This window comes from Sinocyclocheilus grahami, unplaced genomic scaffold, assembly GCF_001515645.1.
Source record: "Sinocyclocheilus grahami isolate Dianchi unplaced genomic scaffold, SAMN03320097.WGS_v1.1 scaffold1244.1, whole genome shotgun sequence".
Classification (NCBI taxonomy): domain Eukaryota; kingdom Metazoa; phylum Chordata; class Actinopteri; order Cypriniformes; family Cyprinidae; genus Sinocyclocheilus; species Sinocyclocheilus grahami.
Genome location: NW_015506423.1, coordinates 175,753 through 201,306, shown reverse-complemented (window position 1 = coordinate 201,306; position 25,554 = coordinate 175,753). Strand labels below are relative to the sequence as shown.

At 37.6% G+C, this 25,554-nt stretch overlaps 3 protein-coding genes across 3 annotated transcripts in view; 1 reads left to right on the top strand and 2 right to left on the bottom strand.

The window, feature by feature from the left end:
- Window positions 1-372: 372 nt before the first annotated feature.
- LOC107568439 (natural killer cell receptor 2B4-like) lies at window positions 373-1,296 on the top strand. Its single transcript, XM_016254410.1, has 3 exons — window positions 373-691; window positions 803-1,093; window positions 1,181-1,296. Exons 1-3 carry the CDS (start codon window positions 373-375, stop codon window positions 1,294-1,296), a joined length of 726 nt encoding a protein of 241 aa, XP_016109896.1.
- Window positions 1,297-5,461: 4,165 nt separating this feature from the next.
- LOC107568438 (uncharacterized) lies at window positions 5,462-6,712 on the bottom strand. Its single transcript, XM_016254409.1, has 4 exons — window positions 6,709-6,712; window positions 6,150-6,476; window positions 5,575-5,892; window positions 5,462-5,493 (listed from the first exon to the last, which is right to left on the bottom strand). Exons 1-4 carry the CDS (start codon window positions 6,710-6,712, stop codon window positions 5,462-5,464), a joined length of 681 nt encoding a protein of 226 aa, XP_016109895.1.
- Window positions 6,713-6,940: 228 nt separating this feature from the next.
- Window positions 6,941-25,554, bottom strand: part of LOC107568437 (uncharacterized) — a 34,092-nt gene continuing 15,478 nt past the window's right edge. The window contains exons 7-8 of the mRNA XM_016254408.1: window positions 14,554-14,558; window positions 6,941-7,001 (exon numbers count right to left, since the gene is read on the bottom strand). Coding sequence (XP_016109894.1) covers window positions 6,941-7,001; window positions 14,554-14,558 — 66 coding nt within the window. The remainder of the gene's footprint in view (window positions 7,002-14,553; window positions 14,559-25,554) is intronic.

Sequence of the window (25,554 nt, the reverse complement as noted above, 5' to 3'; positions counted from 1 at the left end):
TAGTAACACGACTGTCTGTATAATGTGTTGAAAACGTATCACAAACGTAAGGAGAAAGAGAAGCCCTGGAGTGAAATCGCCTCAGTTTGAATGTGTGTAGAAAGTAGCTAGCGTGCTAGCTAATGTAAACATCACTGAAATATCAATGACGATCTGCTGTGTGAGATCACGTGAGGTGCTCCCTCTGGCATGATAATCTTAATAATATCTTGTAGTGTGTGCATCTTTAAGATTTGAGGGAAGATAATCTGCAAAGATTCACCTTATGTGTGTGCTGCAACCAGATTTCATAATCGGTTAGGATTTTTAAAACTCCTGTAGTGTGAGCCCGGCTTAAGTGTGTACCCAGCATAAGTCAACTAACAAGAGTCCATGTTTGGTGAGTCAATGTCAGTGATGGAGCAAGATTCTGTCACTCTACGCACTGATGTTACTGAAATACATGAAGACGACGACATAACGTGGAAATTTGGAGCAGAAAAGTCTTTGATAGATGAACTCAATAGAACAGCTGGAATCTCCTCCACATATGATGATGTTCTTGATGGGAGATTCAGAGACAGACTGAAGCTGGACGATCAGACTGTATCTCTGACCATCACAAACATCACAACTCAACATGCCAGAGTTTATAAACTAGAGATAAATGGAGTGAAATTGTCATCAAAAACATTCAATGTTTCTGTCAATGGCGAAGAAGAGGTTTTTTAGCATACATTATAACACACATTATAAAATTATTATACAGATGACAGACTATTAATTATTATTATCCATACTTCTCTTTATTCTCTGTTTTCAGCTCGTCTGCCTGTTCCTGTCATCAGCAGTAACCCTTCAAACTGTTCATCATCATCATCATCATATTGTTCACTGGTGTGTTCAGTGGTGAATGTGGGTCATGTGACTCTCTCCTGGTACAAAGGAAACAGTTTATTGTCCAGCATCAGTGTGTCTGATCTCAGCATCAGTCTCTCTCTACCTCTGGAGGTGGAATATCAGGATAACAACACCTACAGCTGTGTGCTCAACAATCCCATCAGCAAGCAGACGAAACATCTCAACATCAGTCAACTCTGTCACACATGTTCAGGTACAGCAGCTGATATTAGTTGATGTCGGTGCTGATATTAACATTTATTGACTGAGCTGATCTCAGTTTGATGTGTTTATTCCTCAGACTCTGTCCACTGTTGTGGTTCTACTGAAGCTGTGATCCGATTGGTCCTCTCTGCTCTGGTGGGCGTGGCTACTGTCGCTCTTCTGGTTTATGATGTCAGATCTACAAGTGGATGAGACAAAAACGGATATCAAAGATTGTGACATATTTTGGAGTTTTAGTCTGTAAAGATAAAAATATATACGATCTAAATTTAAATACAAATTTACATACAATTATCAATAAAATCAACAAGTAGGCTATAATTTGTTTCATATTGTTGAATCGTATTATTCTCATCATAGACTCTTGTTAATGGTTTATATATTTTATATAAATTGTATTTAGATGTCAGATCTGAGTAGATGAAATATTATATTGCAGTCTATGATGGTTTGATGACATCTAGCGCTGAGTTTAAGGAACCGCAGATACATTTGACATCGTTAGGTATGATGCTTTTTGGGCATCACGAGGAAAAGCTATCTAAGCTACATGTGAAGCAAAAATAGAGTCTAATAAAGTGAGAAAGAGAAATAATAACGTATTTCAAACATCTAAGATCAAACTAAATGACAGTGATATAATGAACACAGTATGTTTAGATTTTTACATTTCTAATTTAATTAACAAAAATATCCAATATTGTATTTTTTTTGCAATCATTTAACGCAGAAATTAAATATTTGATGTTTTGCATGTCACATGACCATTAACCAACATCAGAGACCGTTGATCATCTGAATGTGTGGTTTAATTAGTGAAATGAACTTACCATAGGCTATGTGTGTAGTTCAGTATGGATGTGTTGAAGGTGTTTACTGAAAACAAACTTATTTTTATCAATTAGTTGCCAAGGCAACATTTTGTTTAGTTTACATTGAAGTACTAAAACTGAAAAAAAGACAATATGTATATATATATATATATATATATACTAAAAATGTAACTAAAATTAAAACAAATTAAAAATCAAACTTAATTCAAAATATATATCGCAACTATAATCGTATACTAAAGATATTAAAATACAACTGGTTCATGCTTACCAAGCAGTTTTTTCACTGAAAAATAGTTAGCTTAAATAATGATCACTTATAACATCCAAGCAGTTTATTTAAAACAGCAGACTCTTAATTTTTTTTCACATTCTGTTATTAAAAGCAACAGTAAAAATGACATACTTACAATGCAAACATGCAAATAAAGTGCAAAAGTGACAACCAGATTCATAAACTATGAAAGTATTTTTCCAATTAATTTTCTCCATAAGGATTTCAAATTCTAATGAGCTCTAATGAACCAAATAAACCAGCACCACGCTGAATCACAATCATACAAACTTTGTTTTGAAGCAAAACAGTGTGTATGAATTATTATACACTTTGCACATTGTAGTATGCAAATACAGTACATTGATGTGGTGTGCATGACAAATCAATTAAAAACTGACAGTACTTTTTCAGATCTGTGTAGCGCAGATCTTCTTCACATGGAATTTGTCCATTTAATACATTTTGTAAATGTAATAACGAAATAATGTTGACATGCCCTGAGAACTCATGGAAGGTTTGTCTTAAAGGTTTATACACTTTTATATCTGTGTAAATTCAGGGTTAAATGCTGAATTGAGTGTTTCCATCTTATTGTCACAAAGCATTTATTTTATGAATTTATCAAGACAACTTAATGCTAAAATAGGTTATTGTTAACTGAATACAAATAATGCATAAAGAAAGTTTTACAGTGAATAAGCGTCACCTAGTGGTTTCATCACAACGAGTTTCTTTCAGAAGCTTCACTCCAGAAACATTCAACCTTTATTTGATCTGCTGAGAACATCTCATCCTTCAAGAATCAGCTGAAAGCACATCACTTCCACAAGCACTTCACTAACCCATAACCATAAACCAAGGCACGTATAACAATAAGCATGCTAAATGATAAATATAATATTATTCCAGGTTTATAAGCTGCAGTTACTATGTAATATTAGTAATGTTCTGCTCTAAATTTTCTACATTATATGTGCTTCTAGTAACAGGTAGGTTATTATTTCCACAACATGTAAAAATGCTTTATGATCAGTAAGTAAGTACTTTAGGTTACAGCTCAACAGCTAAAGCTTAAGTGTGGAAATAATGTTGCAGATCCATGAACCATGGGATCCTCTCGGATAGCGTGACCTTTTCCCATCTGTAGGGAAAGAGTACAGAGAGAGGAATGAACCGCTGTTACAGTTACAGGAAGTCAACAGACCAGCCATCAGCCAGTGATTAAGAGTCAGTCTGAAATCTCTATTACCCATACTCGGAATTAGTGCTCTGCATTTATCCCATCCAAAGTGCACACACACAGCAGTGAACACACACACACACACCTGGAGCAGTGGGCAGCCATTTTTGCTGCAGTGCCCGGGGAGAACTTGCCTTGCTCAAGGGCACCTCAGTCGTGGTATTGAAGGTAGGAGAGAGCGCTGTACATTCACTCCCCCCACCTACAATCCCTGCCGGTAAGAGACTCGAACCCACAACCTTTGGGTTACGAGTCCGACTCTCTAACCATTAGGCCACGACTTCAACGATAAGAGCAGAATAATGATATCTGAATAAATGACATGAAACACACATCTACAGTGAAATCAAGCACAGCTGAGAATCTCACAATGCTAGGCTACAGTGTTTTACCTCATCCTTGGACTTTTGACAGATGCCCAAGCTTATTATTCACCTTGTCTCCTTTTTAAAATAATCACACACAGACAATTAAACATTAACTTTGCATAATAAAGACAAAATTTTCCTCACACTATAATAGCTGTTTGTAATACTTGCCCTTTGTAAAGCTCCTTCATTAAATCCCAACAGTCGATAGCGCCACGAAAAACAGTTACGCGTATTCCTGAAGGCGGACCTGAATCTGAAAAACAAAGAGGTTTTACAGTCCATTCCCTTTCGAATGGGAACTTGCACTGCGCACCCTAGAGGACAATAAAGGATTACCAGTGTGCCAGTGATATCTGACACTTGGGGATTCGCTCTTCACATCCTGATAGCAATCACTCAGTTAAGTGGTCTAAATGTATTTATATTGTCTGTGGAAAGCGTAGGACCATAAAATGTTCATCCAATCATATCCCTTGGTCCGAGGACTGGGATAGGCTGTCCTACCTGCCCGTCAATGTATGTATTTGCATACCTGTTCGCGCAGACATGATACGTCATCAGCGCGTTCCATTACGCTATCGCAGACTGAGCGAGAATGGAAGGCGTTATTATGGTAATATTACGTGCTTTGTAGTGTAAAGTTTTCTCACCGGTGAATGAAACATGAGGTAATCTGACAGTGTTGCATTCAACCTTCCACCAACTCCGTTTGCCATTGTTCATGTGTTTTGGAGGAGGCGTGGCTTTGGAGAGTGATTTGCAGGGAGGGTGGGATCTTATGCTTTCAAAGCTAGCTTGCTATTGCCAGCCTCTCCGAAATGACCTACCCTATATATATTTAAGAAGCTCAGTTCGCATTTGTCCCTCTTCTCAAAGAAAAAGGGGCAAACGCTGGAGCCCCCCGGCTCAGAACCTGCTAAAGCCAAGGCTCAGTGGAAACTGCACTCGTGGAAATTAAAAAGGGCTTAGACCGTTCTTACTCTTCAGTCACCAACTCAAGTGAGCTGCTAGATCAACTGAGCCTTCTCAGTATGTCTTTTATTTGCACGAGTGGCACAAAAAACATGCCGCGAGTAATATAGAGTGATATTTGTTTCGAGTCCAAGATTTGTTTGGGGAAGTCGTGGCCTAATGGTTAGAGAGTCGGACTTGTAACCCAAAGGTTGCAGGTTCGAGTCTTGTACCAGCAGGGATTGTAGGTGAGTGGGAGTAAATGTACAGCGCTCTCTTCAATACCACAACCGAGGTGCCCTTGAGCAAGGCACCAAATCCCCAACTGCTCCCTGGGCGCCGCAACAAAAATGGCTGCTCTGGGGGTGTGTTCACGCTGTGTGTGTGCACACTTTGGATGGGATAAATGCAGAGCACTAATTCCGAGTATGGGTCACCATACTTGCCCACATGTCACGTCACTTTTTTTCACTTTTGTGCAAACCATAATGGGTTCTCTGCCTCTCTATGCTATTTCTATACATTTTTTTGTTTTTGTTTTGCTATTTCTATGGATGTGTGATTCAGACAAAGAAGAGGAGGACGTGTTATACAGGGCGCCTGAATGGCACTATCGCGTAATGCTCTTTATACACCCTGTCACACCTGTAGTGACGTCACAGGCTGTTGCTGGCCAAAGTCAACATCATTGCAGCATTTGGATACGCACTTCAGGCACTGGTCAAAAAGTCAATAAAGCCATTAAAACATTAAAATTACTGTCAGTTTCTCAAATTCTAATGACTAAATGATACTTACCAGTGACAGTAACACTGAAGCTCCTAATGATGCTGAATCTGCTGTTGATGATCTGTAGTTGATAGAGTCCAGAGTCTGTGGTTCTGCTGTTTGTGATGATCAGAGATCCAGTTTGATTTACCTCCAGTGTGTTTCTGAATCTCTCTTCACACTGATCATCTGTACCGATCTTACACTGATCTTCAGTGATTTCAGCGATGAGAGTGTCGTTAAAATACCACGTCATCGAATCATTTGTGTTTTTCATTACATCAGGATCTAAAGTGACAGATTCTCCCTCCTTCACACATATTTCATCTCGTTCAGCAGCAGAAACACCTGAAACACAAACCAACAGCTGCTGGAGGATCGTTTGGGGGCGAAAAGTAACTAAAAATAATTATGCATATTAATTTCCAGAGAAATTCAGGAGAAACCAAATTGCTAAATATCAAGTTAATTGTGGATATGTCTTTGTTCATATAGAAGTAATTCTGTTCTGTTGAATGATGCAGGTAAAGGGAAAAACAGCTTTGAATGTCACGGGTGTAATTGATTTAAACATGAATAACATGCTTTTAAACATAATGACTCACCAATGACAGTAACCCTGAAGATCGTTTCACTCTCATTGCCTTTGATGATCTCTAGTTTATATTCTCCAGAGTCTGTGGTTCTGGTGTTTGTGATGGTCAGAGATCCAGTCTGATGATCCAGCTTCAGTCTGTCTCTGAATCTCTCAGTACCTTCATTACACTGAACATCTGTACAGCTATTACTGAGATCTTCATTAATGTAAGCGATGCGAATGTCATTAAAATACCAATGAATCTTTTCTTGTTGGTTTATTTCAACATCAGTGTGTAGAGTGACTGAATCTCCCTTCATCACTGACACTGAGACTCCATCTGAACCAGACACACCTAGAAAAGAAATCAACAGATAATCATAAATGTCTAGGGAAAGTGGGACAAATATATACAAAAATACAGCAGGAAAGTGCTGTAAAAATGTTTTTATACAGATCAAACGAACAGCATAAAAACATCACCAATTCACATATTCACTCAACAGATTTCAACCTAGTTTTGTGATTTTTACCATTCCCCTTTTGCCTTTGTGTCTGTATGTACACTTAAACAAGCACTGTCTCACTCATCCTGTAATTTAAATAATATAAATGTATTATATGGCATATTTGAGTAGCGACATCCTAAACAACAAATTGAGAACAGTTATACAGTAAATTAAGACAAAGAAACTCAAGTTTGGTTCATCTGATTTGCATTTACAACAACAACCTGACATTAATTTAGTATTAAAACATTACTTAAGCCATTCCACCAAATGGGTGGCATTTGCTTGTTGTAACTCTTCCAAATTAAGCTCAGGCGCTGAAGAGACCACGTGGGTGGGACCCTTCGAGGGTCTTCACTGTCAGATATTTCCTTGATAATTTGCCGGTGCATGACTCATAGGTCAGATTATTTTCTTCCCCCTTCATGTGCTCTCTCTTTTTTCCAATATCATAAGGCATCCTCTTGTATCCACAATTTTCTTTTATAGCCTATGCATTGCCAGAACTTTTCTTAATGTCTTGCAGCCTCACAGACATCTAGAGTTGCCAGTTTGGGGATCTTATCACCAAATTAAGAGACTTCCTCATTGTTACTGCGACTTTTATCAATGTTTTGAGACAAGGAGTTATTTTGGCAATATTTGATGATTTTTAAAAATCAAAATAAGGCAGACATTAGGCTACATAACATTTTCTCTCTTCTCTCGTTCTCATTTCATGTGTGAATATAGCTGAAATCACAGCACTACCGTTATCTTTAACTTATGGTGATTTTGTCAGATGATGTCTTGTTCATAAATCTGGATTTTAGCAGAGCAGAGCATGGAAGTGACTGGATATTGTCTTAATGGATCACGATGTGTGACAACAGAAACACAAAAAATACATCGGTGAGAACAGTTTTCCTGGGAGTTTGGCTGTGTTAAAATAGGAATAGACTATAAAATGAAAAGAATACGGCGTGATGAATATGCTAGTTAGCCCATGATGTCATCTAGCGACATTCAATGACTTTTCAAGCAGGCTTTGGCTAATTTTCATTGAAGGCATTTGGCAACACTGCAGACAACCTCATGGTATTACATCTTTCTCATGCAGCCAAAGAACTCCTAGTGGTCACCAGTGTTGGGGAAAGTTACTTTTAAAAGTAATGCATTACAATATTGCATTACTTCATGAAAAAGTAACTAATTTAAAATGATTAAAAATAATGCAACTCAGAATATGACGCAAACCTGCAATAATTAAATGTTAAACAACACAAATATCCTTTATGCATTTAATCCCATTCTATTAACCAATGTCTTTGCTTCTGATCTTCGATGATCCAGTTCAACCGTACTAATAAGCACAAATTACTCTAGACAAACATTTGTGTTTTTTATTGCTGAAGTGTGTTGAAATTTCTTCTTCTGCATTCTACTGTACATAACGCGTTACTTTCCATAAAAAGTAACTAAATAACGTAATTAGTTACTTTTTTATGGAGTAACACAATATTGTAATGCATTACTTTTAAAAGTAACTTTCCCCAACACTGGTTATCATGCATACATAAGAAATAGAAATACAGAAACTTTGCAGTAGAAAAAAATGTTACAATCAATCAAATCATCACAGAAATACTGAGATAAAAGTTTGTAGTTCGGATATAAACACTGATATCTACAGTAGCGATAAAATAGTTACTTTTGGAAGTAACTTGACGCTTCAAATAAAGTTTCTGTCAGTTACATTGTTACATCAGTAGGTGGCAACAAGTGACTGTTTGTCATTAAATGATTCATTCAAGCGATTCTTCAAAAACACTGATTCATCCAGTAATGAAACTAGTGAAGCCTTTTTGACTGAGACATTGAATCATTTATTCAGTTTCTAACAACTTAAAAAAATTCATTCAAATTAAATATTTTTAAATAGACTATTTTGTCAGAACATTTAGTAAATTACATGAAATTGAGTTTAATTGTCTATTTAAAATTGTGGGAGAATCATGAAAAAAAAAAAACATGATTCTCAATTTATCTTTAATCATGCAGCTCTAGAATATTGTGTAGGTTTATTTGTAATTTTACATTTTTGTGTTTTAGATCTGATTCTCCAGGAGGCAGAGCATACCAATATGGAACGCACATGTCATGGGGATGAAGAAGAGCAAATCAAAGGTGATGAAACTGGGCTGTTCTTACACCACAAAAAGCAGAAGAAATCCACTCATTCCAGCCCTGCTGCCCAACTCAACCACCTGGACAATTGTGATGGCTAAAACCAGTGGTGTAGTGGTGCCTGGAGAAGTGGGTATACTCTTAATTTATGCCCCATGACGTGTTATAAACAGTGACGTGTAAAACTAGTCTTGTATATTTAGTTCACCCCAAAATGGGCCAGTAGTATTTGCATATTGTCACTTAACTTCTGCTGCTTGACTTCACTGAGTAATAATCATTATGAAATTTAAATTTGCTACAGAAGAGGTGCAGATTTTGCAATAATACAAAAAAAAAAAAATTGACTGCAGCAATTAACATTTTGCCAGAACCTCTAGTACATTACATACTATTTTGTTTAGTTGTCTGTTCGTATGAGAATAATGTGGTGACTATCAATTTATCCATAATTTATCCCCTCTATATATTTTAGTACTGCTACTTGACTTGACTTGACTTGACTTGAAACTTATCAGGACTCGACTTGACTTGCTTATGCCGAGTTCACACTGCACGATTTTCAAAGACGTCGCATCACTGTTGGTTTCACACTGAACGACTATCTGGGGTATATTTGCTGCTGTGTTCACAATGCACGATGGAATGACGACAGGAGGTTACACACTGCATGACTTTACAATAGGAAGAATCGCCGACAGCTCTGTCTGCTGCAGGGTTGCCAGGGTTGCCAGGTCCCCCCAGTAAAAATCGTGTTGTTTGTATTAAAGTAAAAATGGATGATAAATACGCCTTTCGTATGGAATTAAATAGCAAACACTTTGGGGGTCTTGTTTATCATGTCTATTTTAATATAAAAGCAACAGAACTGAAATCATATCACGTTTATCAGCAGCACAGCACATGAGTGTGAATAACGCGATATCTGCCTTTGATCTCGTAGGTATCTGTTCCACTTCGAGAGGTCAGAACTGTCTGTCTTGCCTGCTCTTACTCTTGCCTACATTTCAGCTGAGGCGAGGCGCATCTCAAACAAGCCTATTGACACGGTCCGTTACACTTGTCAAAATAACTATTTCTCTGTATTCAAACATTCTTTGAAACATTTGGGATAATGTAAGTACACAAGTCAACAAAATATATAACACTGTTCGATAGGCTACATCAGGACTGTTTAAACCAATGATCATTAAGCTGTCATCAGTAAGACATTTCCCATCCTCTTTAGCACAGTCGATGAAGAGTTTCCACTGCCGCACCATTCCAAGATGTTTTTGGCATATTTAGTTAACCTAGTTCATGACTCATCACAAAAGAACCTATAGGATATGCAAGAAAAGCAAAGGAAAGGAAAACTTTTTTAGCCATTTAGCCTAGGGCAGGGGTCGGCAAGTAAGTTTGGCATCGGGCCCAAAAAAATATTTCGCCACTAGATGTCTGATAATCTGAGATGTCTGAGTCAAAGGATAATTTAAGAAATTAATTGATGAAAAATGCAACTAGAAATGCCTGTGACAGACTGTTACAGTGTGTTTTGTAACTGGTAGTGAGCTGTCTGTGTTAAATCCTGTAGGAGGACAGTCATTAACAAATGACTGTCACCCCGCTGCTAAAGTATTTTAGTATGTTTGAAATATCACAGTTCTGTTCATAACATATTAAATAAATAAAATAACAGGAGAGTTTAAAAGTGGCTTATTGGAACACTAGTGTGCAAACTTTTTTCCTACCACATGACAAGCTAATAACATGGTTGTGTCAGCATTAAAGGGGTGATATGATGTTGCTAAAAAGAACATTATTTTGTGTATTTGGTGTAATGAAATGTGTTTATGCGGTTTAAAGTTTACAAAAACACATTATTTTCCACATACTGTACATTATTGTTTCTCCTCTATGCCCCGCCTTTCTGAAACGTGTCGATTTTTACAAAGCTCATCATTCTGAAAAGCGAGGTGTTCTGTGATTGGCCAGCTATCCAGTGCGTTGTGATTGGCCGAATACCTCAAGCGTGTGACGGAAATGTTACGCCCCTGCCATATTGTGCCCTGTCCGGCCGGAGCGATGATTCAAAAACATGAAAACCCATTACAAACGAGGCATTTGTTGCATCCAGCGGGGACATAATTATGGATTATAATGACTTATACTGTCTTTTTACGTGTTGCGTTGCATCGCGCCACGTAAACATAAAACCATGTCTGCATTTGTGATCGGAGAAATGACAAACAACAAGCGCTACTCTACACTGCTCAAAACTCGCGTTTGAATCATCAGTGGCAAATTCTTTAATTATGAAAACATACTTACAGTCTGTGAGTCAGAACAGCCGGCATTTTAGTCTACTCTCCCAGGATCAGGAAACTACCATTTGCCTGATCAGTTCATTGGCATGAGGGTCCACTCATGCGCCATTCAAGCTACTTTGACAGAAGTCAGATCTTAGGCAATTGCAAAGACAGTTGGAAAGTTTTGAATGGGCAGGCACCTATCATGTGTAGATTACCTCCATCTAGCTGGATGTTGCATCTCAGACCTTTTCAAATAAAAAATTTAAAACGCCTGTCCGCCATGACCCAAAAACATGTTTTGGTGACAGTGACTGTTTCCCCTCTGGGGTGTTCCTTTGGGAGTCCTTCCTGTAGGATGGGAAGTTGTCTCTGCAAGGCTGGGGAGCTGTGAGGAGACACCAGAAAGTGAGGGGTGTGTGGCAGAGCACGCCGTAGCACATCAACCTCCTTAGAATGAAGGCAGCATGGCTAGTGCTTCAATATTTTCGACATCAGCTAAAGGCCAGACATAGGGGAGGTCCCCACCAAGGGGGGTGGACCCCCAGAGAATCTCAGAGCCTCCTAAAATTGGCAAACAGTCTTTGGAAATGGGCGGATGTATACATAACTTCCCAGTCATACAATCAGATAGCGGACTCTCTTATCTTGTGTCAAACCCACACCATGGGACTGGCAGATTTACAAGGAAGTGATTCAGTCAGTTTGGGAGGCAGGGTGGAGAACAGACAGGTTCTATGAGTTGGGTGGAGAACAGACAGGCAACTTATGGCGCTTTTCCACTGCGTGGTACGACTCGGCTCGGTACGGCTCAGTACGGCACAGCATGGTTCGGCTCGGCATGGTTTGCGTTTCCACTGCAGTTCAGTACTGCTTTACAGTGGGCGGGATTATTCACATGTCGTTATAGTTGCGCCGCCTCTACTACCACGACTCAAGCTTTTTCAGTCCGCGTCGCCCCATCAAGCTCTCGCTGGATCCACTCCTCTGCAATCAACGAGAGGAACGTCTGTACTTCCGCAACAGACAACAAAACTTTTTGGTTGTTAAAAAAAGGTGCGCTCGTTCAAAACAGTTGGGTTCGATCCTTCGCTGGCTGTGCTGATTTAAATCTAGCTGTTCTTTTGTGTTTGTTTCGCAAGTTCAGTGACGCAGGTAGTGACGATTCTCTCCGGCCAATCCGCTGGCGATCGACTGTCCTGCAAAGTTTAGCTCCAACTCTAATCAAAGACACCTGCCTTTAATTTTTAAGTGATCCTGAAGACCCTAATTAGTTGCTTCAGGTGTGTTTGATTAGGGGTGGCGCTGAACTTTGCAGGACAGTCGATCGCCAGGAGCAGGGTTGGGCATCCCTGAGCTAGAGGCTCTGGGCTGGGATGTTCTAAATTGCCTTAATAGGGCCTTTCGCACTGCTTTAGTTCCAGAACTAAATGTACAGTACTAAAGTACTGGGGCAATTTTGAGTGAACTATTTCCAAGTACCATTTAAAGGGTAGCATTCGCACCGACAGTGTGTACTAAGAAGTGACGTAAGCCGGTCGACAGCGTCGTCATTTGTGCGTGGCGTTCAACAACAGAAACAAAGAAGAACAACATTAACAACAGGAGGATGGAGGACGCTGTGATCGGAGCACAATAATGGACATGGAATGCCGACGTATACGTAAAGCGATTGAAAGAACGGAAAGGAGGACTAAGAATCAATCTCCAACGACAACTGGCAGTGCTACATTTGCTACAAGTGCCTGCACTTCAGCATCCGTCCATCTATCGCTGTTCTCCATACTTGCGAAATAAGTTGACACAATGTTTACAGTATGTTTACACTGCGTTTTAAATCATGGCGGGTGAGGGCGTTTTCGTATGCGTTTGGCCAATCAATGTCTACTTACGTCACGATTAGTACCAGTTGTGCTGGTTAGACCCTGCTCCGGAGTAGGAGCTAATTGGGTTCCGGCGGTGCGAAAAACGCCAAAAAGTGGGTAGTTCCACAATAAGTTCTGGTACTATGAAAAGTTTCCCGCGGTGCGAAAGGCCTTATTGTTTCCTTAAAATGGTACATTTCTTCAGTTTAAACATTTGGTATGTTTTCTCTGATCTATTGTGAATAAAATATGGGTGTATGCGATCCGCAAACCATTCCGCTTCCTTCCTAAAGCCGAGACAGTCCTTTAGCTCCCCCTTGTGTCTGAATATGGAAGTATTTCAATTACAGCGTCAGTTAAGTGTGTACTTTTGTGTAGTTTTTGCCATTTTTTAAAATAGATTTTTTAAAATATTTTATAGACTTCATAGACTAATTTTTTCATTTTGTTTTTTTAATCTGTTCACTGAAACAAGTACTTTAGATTCGCTCACTGATTAATTTCAACATAATACCAGTCTCATTGTGAGTGTTCATAGTGTTTTATCCACAAATTACAATAAGCAATGAGGCCTTATTATAAAAATGTGTATAAATTTGGGTTCTTTAATCAAAGCTTTATTTAAAAATTCTACTGCCTTCTGGTGTTCGTTAAGATGAAGTGCAAATATGAAGCCTTTTCTAGGCTTGAGCAAAATGCAGCACTTGTCCAGGCTGTACTTTTCTTAAATTGTCGCTAACATGCAATATTCCAATTTACCATGAAACCATTATTATGTCTAACACAACTAGAGAATAATTTTAGTTTTTAAGTTGTTTTTCTCAACTGTATCTGGTCAGATTCAATCTACTCTAAAGATCTGTAGTATGAACATTAGTATGACCATTTCACAAAGTTTTACTTATTTATTTAATTTTTTTTATATTAGAGGACAGAAATGATTCGTTTTTAAGATCAAAGGCTAATTTAAGTGCTTCGGCATGAATACAAGTCACTCTAAATTCACATTTACAAATTCAGATATGATTTACTTCTACATTCACATCCGATTCACTTCAGAACATATCTTTCGGATAACATTTAAGTTCACTTAAATAATATCTGGATGCATTCATATGGTAAAAGTTCTCCCGGATGCTTGTATGTAGCACTGTGTGAATTTAAATCATGCCGCAAAATGGACAAACTGGAGTGCAGTGTTCAATAAAGAGAACCGCAAACTGCTCGTCTGATTTTTTTTATTATATATTTGGAAAAGACATGTGAAGAACAATGGAAGTGTACACCAAAAACATGAATAGTAAAAAAAAAAAAAAAAGAGTGATGGACAAGACTAATGCTTTAGAATCAGGACAGACCCAGTCAAAAAGGAGAAGGCTGATTTAAAAAAAGATTACAAGGTAATAAAAATTTAACTGGCATTAAAAGGGTCATATGATGCGATTACAATTTGTCATTTCTCTTTGGAGTGTTACAACCTGTTCGTGAATAGATGAGATCCCTAAAGTTGCAAAGACTAAAGTCTCAAACCCAAAGAGATATTCTTTATAAAAGTTAAGAGTCAACCACGCCTACCTAAAACGGCTCGTTCTAACACGCCCCCACATATCTATGTCATGATGTGGGAAGATTTGCATAACACCGCCCAAATGTTCACGCAAAGAAGGAAGGCGTAACTTTATTGTTGCTGCCACCGCCATGTTGTGAAGACGCTGTGTGTTTCGTTGTGAAAGCGAAACTACTTTGTTTGGTCTTCCAAAAGAGGACACAACTAGAAATCAGTGGTTAAGTTGTATTTACAACACTGTTCCAGAACACTTCAACCCAAATATTCAGATGTGTGCTGCACATTTTATGGAGGACTGTTTCCTGATCCTGGGAGAGTAGACTACAATGCCGGCTGTTCTGACTCACAGACTGTAAGTATGTTTTTTATATTGAAAGAATTTGCCACTGATGATTCAAACGCAAGTTTTGAGCAGTGTAGAGTAGAGCTTGTTGTTTGTCATTTCTCCGATCACAAATGCAGACATGGTTTTATGTTTACATGGCGCGATGCAACGCAACGCGTAAAAAGACAGTATAAGTCATTATAATCCATAATTATGTCCCCACTGGATGCAACAAATGCCTCGTTTATAATGGGTTTTATTGGCTTTGCCTGATCGCGCCGGTGTTCTGACGATTTGTGCTACCCTGTCAGATTTTGCTACCTCCCATTAAAACAGATGGCAGCATAATTCGGAAGCAAAATCCTTTATTATGTACACCTACCCCAACCCTAAACCTACACTTTACAGTGTTGGTAGCATAATCGGATAGGTAGCATTATTTGTTAGAACACCAGGAGACAGCATCACAATATGGTAGGGGCGTGACATTTCCGTCACACGCTTGAGGTATTCGGCCAATCACAACGTACTGGATAGCTGGCCAATCAGAGCACACCTCGCTTTTCAGAACGATGAGCTTTGTAAAAATCGACACGTTTCAGAAAGGCGGGGCATAGAGGAGAAACAATAATGTACAGTATGTGGAAAATAATGTGTTTTTTGAACCTAAAAAACGCATAAACACATTGCATTACACCAAATACACAAAATAATGTTCTTTTTAGCAACATCATATGACCCCTTTAACATGTACTGATGATATTGATGAGTACATTACATTGTGTGTAGATTGAGTGTTCTCTGCATACCTTATGTCACTTTTACTCGTGCACAAGCTTTATTTTGAATTACTTGGGTATAAGGCAGTTTAAAATTAACCAAAGATGCAGGAACTTTATTATACAATTTTTAGACAAAATTGCGGAAGACAACCGTTTCCAAGCTAGGATTGGTTAATGAAATGTTTAAGGTGAGGGTTAACAAAGCTGTATTTGCATGCACATTTTAGATATCTATAAAGGAATTTTGACTAGTCACATTGTTAATTCCAGATATCGACATTGAAATTCCTCCTAGTCGCAAAGCTAAATGCAGACATCTCCAGAGAAAGATCTTCCTAGTCAAAAAGCAGATTGAGATATCCATAATTAAATTGCAGATATCTTTAAATGAGTTTTGACTAGGAGGAGTTTTGCTTAGTCAAAAATTAAATCCAAGATATCTATCCTGTAGGCTAATTTGACTAGTAATAAATTATTTTCAGATATCTAATAATGTATTTTGGAAATGTTAAAAAATTATGAATTAAAGCTATCTTAAATTTGATTATGACTAGTCAAACACCAGTTAAAGATATCTCTAATTACAATTTTTACTAGTGGTAATTCAGTTAGATATATTTCTAGTTTAATTATCACAAGTAAAATTGTAATTTATAGGTCCAAGTTTGGTGACCCCTGCTATAGAAGAATAATGGTACATTTAATTAATTTTGTATGCTTCTCAACTCAAGCTTAGTGCTTTACTGTCAAATGTGCATTACCAAGAAATAAACATTATTAGTAATGGCACATATGAATGCAAAACAATAGTAATTTTATGATTAAATTATCTTTATTTTTAATATCCTCCACACACCACCCCCCAGCACCACTAAATCTGCTTCTGGCGCCACCATCTGTAGAATTTACTGAGCCGTGCCGAGCTGAGTCGTACCATGCAGTGGAAAAGAGCCATATGTGGCACTGGTGCCACTGCTCTCAAATGCTAGTCTGGAGCACTGCTGTTAGTTGTCTTACCACCAGCACAGCAACATTTTGCACCAACCACAAATCATAGAAACAGCTGCAACCACCACCAAAACAATAACAACAGCAGCACATATTCCTATTATCCAATTGGAAGACAGACCTGAATCTGGAACAGATAAAGACAGACAGTCATTAGTGTAAGTGAATCTGTCAGTCTGAACTATAACATGGGACACTTTGACAAATTGCACTTGGCTAAAACATAGTAAATATGAATCAGATTCTGTTTAAAAAGAATCACAAAACAGCAAGAGAGAACATCCATTGTAATTTCAGCGATTATAATGTTTTCATCTTCTGTATTACTGGATGCTACAGCATGTGTTTGGACTGGACACAGGACTGATTTGAATAAGAACATTACAAGACATGATACAGGTTTAATAGACTTGAGTTACTCACCATGTGTGATCGGCCTAGCTGTGACATTATTCAGTCTGTCTTTGAATTTTTCATCAGGACTACCATATGCAGAAAAATGTCCTTCAGAGATGTCTCCAAACACTCTTTCTTCATCCATTTTGTCAGTATCCGTGCGTAGAGTGACAGAACCTCCCTCTATAACTAATACTGTTTTTATTTCACCTGTATCAACACATGAAAAACACTGAGGAACAGCTACTCAGACTGTCACGCGACTCTGTTCCCCTTTCAGGCTCTGTCTTTACATTTATTTTGAAAGTTGAAGCTCGCGATTACGGTAAGGGGCGTTATATTTCCGACGAGTGCTTGTGGTGTTCGGCCAATCACAATGCACTGGGTCAGCTGGCCAATCAGAGCAGACTGCGCTTGTTGGAAGGAGGGACTTTGTAGAAAACGAAGCGTTTGAGAGAGGCGGGACATAGAGGACCTACAATAATGTACAGTATTTGAAAAATAATGTGTTTTTTGAACATTAAAGCATGTCAACATATTCTGTTACACCAAATAATGATCTTTTAAAAAGCATCATATGACCGCTTTAATTAATTAACTTCAACTATCAAATCTCAAAGTGTTGTGAAATCTCAGCTGAAATGTAAATTCTACTGGTCAAAAGGCACATTTCAGGTCTAAGAGGACATTTGTAATGTAATATTATCTGCTTCCGCCATCCATTCCTCCTACCGCCAGAGGGAGCCATCTGCTGAGTACTGAATACTGCCAGTTCTTCGTGCTTCTCTTCCTGTTCCTGTTATCTGTTATAAGCCATGTTGTTTGGGCATCATGTTGAGAAGTATTGCCAGTTTACCCTGTCCTTACCGAGCGTTTCTGACGCTTTCTTTGTATGCCACGTTACTGATTTTCTGCCTGTTCTTGACTATGGACTTTTTTTGTTGCTATAATACTCAGCATAATGCTCTAGAGTTTGAGGAACACGGTTACTAAACTAACAGCCCCACAAATGTATTCTTTCTTTGCCTTAAACATTTAATTCAGTGCAAACGTGTTAATTTTCATCTGAACTACTCATACAGTGCTGCTGATTTAAATAAATTCATTATTACATTGAGTTACTCACCACTGACAGTCACAGTGAATGACTTGTGTATGGTGTGTTTGCTTCTGCTGCTGCTGATCTCAACCTCATAACGTCCAGAGTGATTGGTTTCAGTCTTCTTAATGGTCAGGGATCCAGTCTGATGATCCAGCTGTAGTCTGTCTCTGAATCTCCCATCAGCACTATTAAATGTGTTGAAGATTCCAGCTGTTCTATTGATTTCAGCTATATGAGATTCCTCCTGTTCAAACCTCCACTGTATCACGTCATATCTCTGTATATCAGGAACATCAGTGTGTAGAGTGACTGAATCTCCCTCCAGCACTGACACTGACTTCACTCCAGTATCACTCACACCTGAAGAACAAACCGTTGCTCTGTCAGTCATCGCTTTTAGAACAGTCACTAAACAGATTTAACAGAGATCATCGAGTCTTGTCTAGTAAAGAAAATATAAATAACAGTTATTAAATTAAAAACTGAAACACTCACATATGACACTGAATGTCTTCTCTGAGGTCATTCTGGGGCTGAAGATCACATACTTATAGAGTCCAGAGTCTGTGATTCTGATGTTTGTGATCTTGAGATCTCCAGTCTGAATGTCCAGCTGCAGTCTGTCCTTGAATTGCACATCCTCATACGTAACATTGTTCTCAATCACTCCAGCTATGCGAGTGTCATTAAACCTCCACTCAATCTCTTCATCTTTTAATATTTCAGTAACATCAGTGACAGAATCTCCCTCCATCACTGACACTGACTCACCAAACACACCTGATGAACAAACAGAAACAGTCAGTCAGTCAGAGATGAAACTTATAAAACACTCAAAAATGTTTTTGCCTACTGATCAGTGGCACTTAAAAACCTCTTGCGAGTCGTTAAACCTGAGTCTGCATTAATGAAGGCACGAATCAAAGGTCTCTTTAGAATTATCATATATACATACACATTTAATGACCTGAATCATGAATTCTATTTATCCAGATACATAACCATGAAGAAACAGTCTTTATTATAATCTCCTATGTATTATATAAGTATATAATAGCTATTTATCTTTGTGTTTGGTCTCAATAAAATAATAAAACAACATAATTGAATTAACTCAAAGAAACAAGCAGCAAACTTTATGAATATCCATGTTCAACAGTTTTGTTTCAATAAGCTGGTGAATTGGTAATAGGTGAGGGGATCGTGATTGGGTGTAAAAGGGACATCTCAGTTTTTTCCAGGAAAGCTGGATCATGGCTCATTACTCTGTGCCAAATTTAATGACATAATTGCATTTCTCAATGCAAAGAAGTTAGGTCTTTCACCATCCATGGATAATATTGTGAAAAGATGCAACCATGCAACGTTCTGGGAACGTTATCTTATAGTTCCAAAAAAAAAAAACTAAAAAGAATGTTCCCCTATTATTCAGTATTTGTTTCTCCCTGTTCATTGGACACTTACTTTCATTTATTTCGGGAGAAATGGGTGAATTACGAAATATTAAGCTGACAGATCTACACGACAGCGTCCAGCGCGCATTAAAGATCAACTAACATGGTCATCAAGTTTGTTTAAACAACAAAACAAATTGACTCATATTTAACAATCAGAATAAGCTGTATCATATTAATTCATGATATAATGGATATTTTGAAAAAAAGAAGAAAAGCTAGCTAAATAAAAGTGATACATCTGTCATACAGCGCTATTGTGACTGCATGCCACTTCACTATGGGAATAATACAATTCTATATATTATTTAATTATTTAATATTGCATTTTTGTATAGGCTAATTACCATTGTCCATTGACATAATAGATCACAAAAAAATTTCAGGCTGTCATTTCATGTACTGTTGGGGCCCCCTGTTGGCCATGGGGCCTTAAGCAGCCACTTACACTCTAAAAAATGCTGGGTTAAATACAACCCAGTGCTGGGTAAAATATGGACAAACCCAGCAATTTGGTTGTTTTAACCCAGCGGTTGAGTTAAATGTTTAACCCAACCTTCTGGGTAGTAACCCAACCGCTGGGTCAAAACAACCAAATTGCTGGGTTTGTCCATATTTTACCCAGCACTGGGTTGTATTTAACCCAGCATTTTTTAGAGTGTAATTTGCTTATGCCTTGGGCCGGTGTTGTGCCGAATTCTGCACCCCTGCCAGATTATGCACCCCCTCATTGAAGTCGCTACCTGATTGCCTAATCCCAACCCCACCCCTACTCCTAAACCTACCAATACTAGGGGGTGCATAATCTGGCAGGGTGCAAATTCGGCACTACACCGGCTCTGTGTGAGATGGAATATTGAGGTCACTGTAAACGTCCATAGGCTATAACCCAAAATCTGTCATTGTGCCATTACACAAAGACAGTTGCTGTGGTTAAACCAAGTAAAATAGAAAATGTAAACCTGGGTGGTTTTGCATAGAGGTAATCACTCAAAATTAAAGGAAAATTAAAATCGTCACAATTTTTTGGATCATTCCAGATCTAATGAACCAGAAAAGTTATTATTATCACAATCATTATCTTTAGAAATTCTGGTAGGCCTGTAAGACAATATACAAGATAAAATGTACTTTTCCAATTTGTAGAAAAGCCATGCAGCAAAAAAAAAAAAAAAAAACACTTACCAATTGCGAATAAGGGGAACAGAAAGTGTATAAGTGCTCTCTTCATATTGATGCAGAGTGGAGTGAATATAGATGATCCGTAGTAAAGTTCTCTGAGTGTTCGTCAGCGATCCGTTTTTCTGAGTCGTGTCATAATATGAGATATATGACACGAGTCGTGTAATAATATATAGGATTCTGGTTCAGGGTGAGGCTCAGAAAAACGGATCACTGACGAACACTCAGTAGTTATTAAAAATCCTGACTCCTACGTTCTCTGAGTGTTCATCAGTGATCTGTTTTTCTGAGCCCCACCCTTAACCAGAAATATAGGCCTATGACACGAGAGGGTCATAAAATATAAGATAGCCTAAAGATTTCTGGTTCAGGGTGCAACTGATCTAATAACCCAGAAAAGTTATTATCCCGTATAGAAATCTTTTATTATGACACGAGTCATTTAATGTACCGTTATAACAAATATCTAACAGCTCTTTTCAGTCTTTTCTTCGTGATTATTTTCTTTATTTCTCTCTCTCTTTGCATTCCGCTATCCCTGAACTGGCGGTCCGCCAGCACACAAATTCAGCAGCTTGACACACCATCAGCAAGCCGACCAGTCTAATAATGCTGTGGGCAGTGTTCAAATTGTGTCAAAGCTCTTGAAGGGTCCCCCTAACCCCCTAACCTTTGCTGAGTGTGTTGCGCTGCAGGACTGTCATGGACAGCTGACTCTGTGGTGGTCAGTTCACAGCAGTGACAGAAAATCATCTTTTTCAGCAAGTTTAAAATTATTTTTACCCTTTATGGGCATTTTTACCTTTGTAAAGCCATTTTTTTTCTAGAAGTGTGTCTTATATTTAATCAATAAAGTCAATTATAATAATAAGACATTTGGGGCAGTTACCAAACAAATAAAATCATTATCAACAAAATTCATGCAATGCAGAGGAAACACAGAAGCTGCATCTGAAGTGGCATTAGATGCATACACCGTTTATTGCAATGCATGAATGCTCTAACCTGCAGTTACAAATGCATAAATAATGTTTTGATATTATAATCTTAAAACGTTGAATACTGATATTTGAAATGATTTAAAAAATATATATAAAAAGGTACTTTAAAATGTGAAATTAAAACCGCCAGTAGGTGGCAGCAAGTCACTGTTAAGTGAGTCATTGCGATTGAACAGAATCATTTAAACGGTTGATTCATTCAGGAACGAACACTGTCATGTTTTTGTGGCTTTGTTTGGAACCATTTTTATTGGTTTGTGGTGTCTAAAATGATAAATGAATCTCTAACTTACATCGTACCTACATCAGCACTTTGTTGCTTATGATGAGGGAATTCGGGAGTTTCTGTCTGAACAAAACTCTGGGGTTTCAGCAGTGACTGATCTGAACGCCTCTGATTGGCTACTGCATTCCTAAGCTCAACAGAATCGTCTGTGATTGGTTATAATGAGCAACGCTGTAAAAACGCTGAAAAATAAAATATGATGTAACATAACCAGGTCTTAATTTAATACAGCAATCGAAATTTCATTTTAAGTATTAAAGTTTTATTTAAAAACCAAGTATATTTTTGGGTGTTATGGGGGGTCCCTTAATGCTTATGGGAGGTCCGGACCCCCCCCCCCCCCCCCTCAATTCGAACACTTTGGCAAGCCGATGGTCGGTCCTATGTTTCTACCAGTGTTGGGAAGGTTACTTTGGAAATGTAATAGGTTACAGATGACAAGTTACCCTGTTTAAAATGTATTAAGTAGTGTAACTATTTCAATTACTTTATTAAAGTAATGTAACTGATTACTTTTAATTATGGTACAACAGGGCTAAAGGCACAAATGTGCTTTTCACTGCACCCAAAATGTATGATTGTAGAAAAAATATTACATTACAAATATTAAAAGTACTTTTGTTCAATAAATATACTGTCATTAAAATGTTACTATAAAAAATATATATTTTAAAATACAGAAACAAAATCATTTAAAAAGTAAAGATTCTGAAAGCATTGAAGGAGATCCCATAATAATTTAATATAGATTTACAGTAGTAACAACAAATTATATATTTTTTAATATGATATGAATAATATTGTGTTTTTTAAATATGATGGTTTCATTCTAAACATGGTGATTATCTCTAAGATGGACACCCAACATAATATATGATATTTAGGTCTTCTTACCTTTGTTTAAAAATATATTCAATAATTTTAGCGATTCTCAATCTACAACATAAAAAAAAAAAAATCAAATATTAGATCAAGTAAGCACAGAATCAGCTTTGCGCTGCTGCCCGCCTTTAGCCCCATTGTACTCTATTTTTGATTAATTTTTTACATTTCTAACAAATGTTTTCAACTGTTAATCATTTTCAAACATTTAAACCAGGCAGGGTTAATAATAATATTTATATATCTTTTATATAATATTTGAATAAAAACAGCCCTTGAAAATCGATTCACTGAAGTACCCAGATTTTTATTTTTATTTTTTTATTTTTTTAATAAATGGTTACATGTAAACAGAAAATTGTACTTACTCTTTTACGCACATGTGCCAAGACATGTCAATTTGCCTGAATTAATAAGAAATGTAAGTCTAGTGTGAACAAGACAGTAATTCTTCAGAAGTCTGAACTTCCTGTTTTAAGAAAAAAAAAATGTTTTGAGAATTGAGCCAAAGTATAGCCGTATAAGAAACTGTCAAAACAGACATCATTATGGGGAAAAGAAGCCATAAGATTGTATTACTTTTGTCTACTGCTTCCCAAGAGTAAAAACAATAAACATGTAAATAATAATGAATACATAACCTGAATTTGATCAAATCAATCGTGTTTATTTGTATAGGACTTTTCACAGCACATATAATTTCAATCCATCTTTAGTGTTTTTTATGTCTTTAAATACAGTAGATCTCACAACAGCAGCAGTTATTGCTTAAACCTAGAAGGAAGTTAGTATCCTGTACATAGAAGACACCAATAATTATCCTATACAAAGAATAATTATCCTATAATTATCTTATACAAATAATGATCCCATATCCACCTTATTTTTCCCGTAAGAGTGGGCGAAGCCGTTTGTAAATGTAATGTGTCTGGCTTCCGGTCTCATGGCCTCCAGCTATTTTTAGCAAATTTTTCTGCTGGATGTTGCAAATTGGTGTCTCTTACCATGTTACTTTAATGTACTATCTTAATAATGAACACACTGGTTTGTAGTGCAAACAGTTTTACCGTTTACTGCACGTTTCTTCTCGTTATTTCCCTATAGCGGCTAATGATCCAGAAGTCTCGCCCATAGGTTTACTTCCGCATTGAAGAATAAGGTGGATTCAAAGAATTATTATCCTAGGATTATCCTATACAAATAAAAGCACAAGCCCATACACACCCCGGGTATTTCTTTTCCTGTAAATCAGAGCTATTCCCAGCACTGTTTTTCTGTCTCAACCAAGGTGACATGAAGATAATACATAACTATAATGGTTGGGTTGTTTTGACCCAGTGGTTGGGTTCAAAACAACCCAACCGCTGGGTCAAAACAACCCTTCCCCTGGGTCAAAACAACCCATCCGCTGGGTCAAAACAACCCATCCGCTGGGTCAAAACAACTCAATAGCTGGGTCAAAACAACCTATCCGCTGGGTCAAAACAACCTATCCGCTGGGTCAAAACAACCCAACCGCTGGGTCAAAACAACCTATCCGCTGGGTCAAAACAACCCAATAGCTGGGTCAAAACAACCCAACCGCTGGGTCAAAATGACCCAATTGCTGGGTCAAAACAACCCAAAAGCTGGGTCAAAACAACCCAACCGCAGGGTCAAAGCAACCCAACCGCTGGGTCAAAACAACCCATCCGCTGGGTCAAAACAACGGAGTCAGAGTCTTGCTGCGGTTTATTTAGGCTACATCAGTACAGAAATGTGGTCTGATGTGTTGATAAACAGCTTCTGCATTGGAGTTTGTGTATATTATTGGATGGTTTTGGTTTGTCTGTGTCTAAAAACCTACAGAGCCATATTGTGAAACTCTTCAGTATGGAGGAAGAGAAACATAAAAATATAACAATAGGTGAGGAGGACTTTAATGCAGAGTGGGCAATAGGCTTTATTATAAGGAAAGAAGTAAACAGAACACAACAAAAAATCTCCCAGAAAGGGGGAAAACACAGTCCAAGCAGGCAGGAGGGAAAGTGTTCCACAACACTCTGGAAAGGCTGGCAGATTTTTTAGACTGATATTTATATTCAAATTTGATCAGAATAAAATATCTGATCTGTTCATTAAAACTCATTTAAACATGGGACAGATATAAACACGCTTTTCTATTGAGTTAATGTGATCTTTTCATCATCAGTAACTGAAATAATCAAAGGGTTTTAACTCTATACTTCAGTGAAAAGTCTCATATACAAAATTCTACTGAATACATTAACAAACACACAACAGACTTAATCGCACAAAATTGTATTTTTATAACACTAAAAATGTAAACTAAAAATACTGTTATTAACTGGTTTTATAAACAAGTAGAAGAGGAAGGAATGAAAGGTTTAGACGGTAAGGTTCTCCTGTATGAACACAGAGCATCAGAGCACTGCAGTCTTCAGAAAAAAATACTCTGAATTCAGAGCACATTCACATCTTGACAGAGAGAGAAAGACAGATTCACTTTAGACACATATAGGTATTATATTCTTACAAGGCTTTCGAGAAGTCATTTCCAAATATTTAAGCATGAACACTTCAAAAAAAAAAAAAAAAAAAAAAAAAAAAAAAAAAAAAA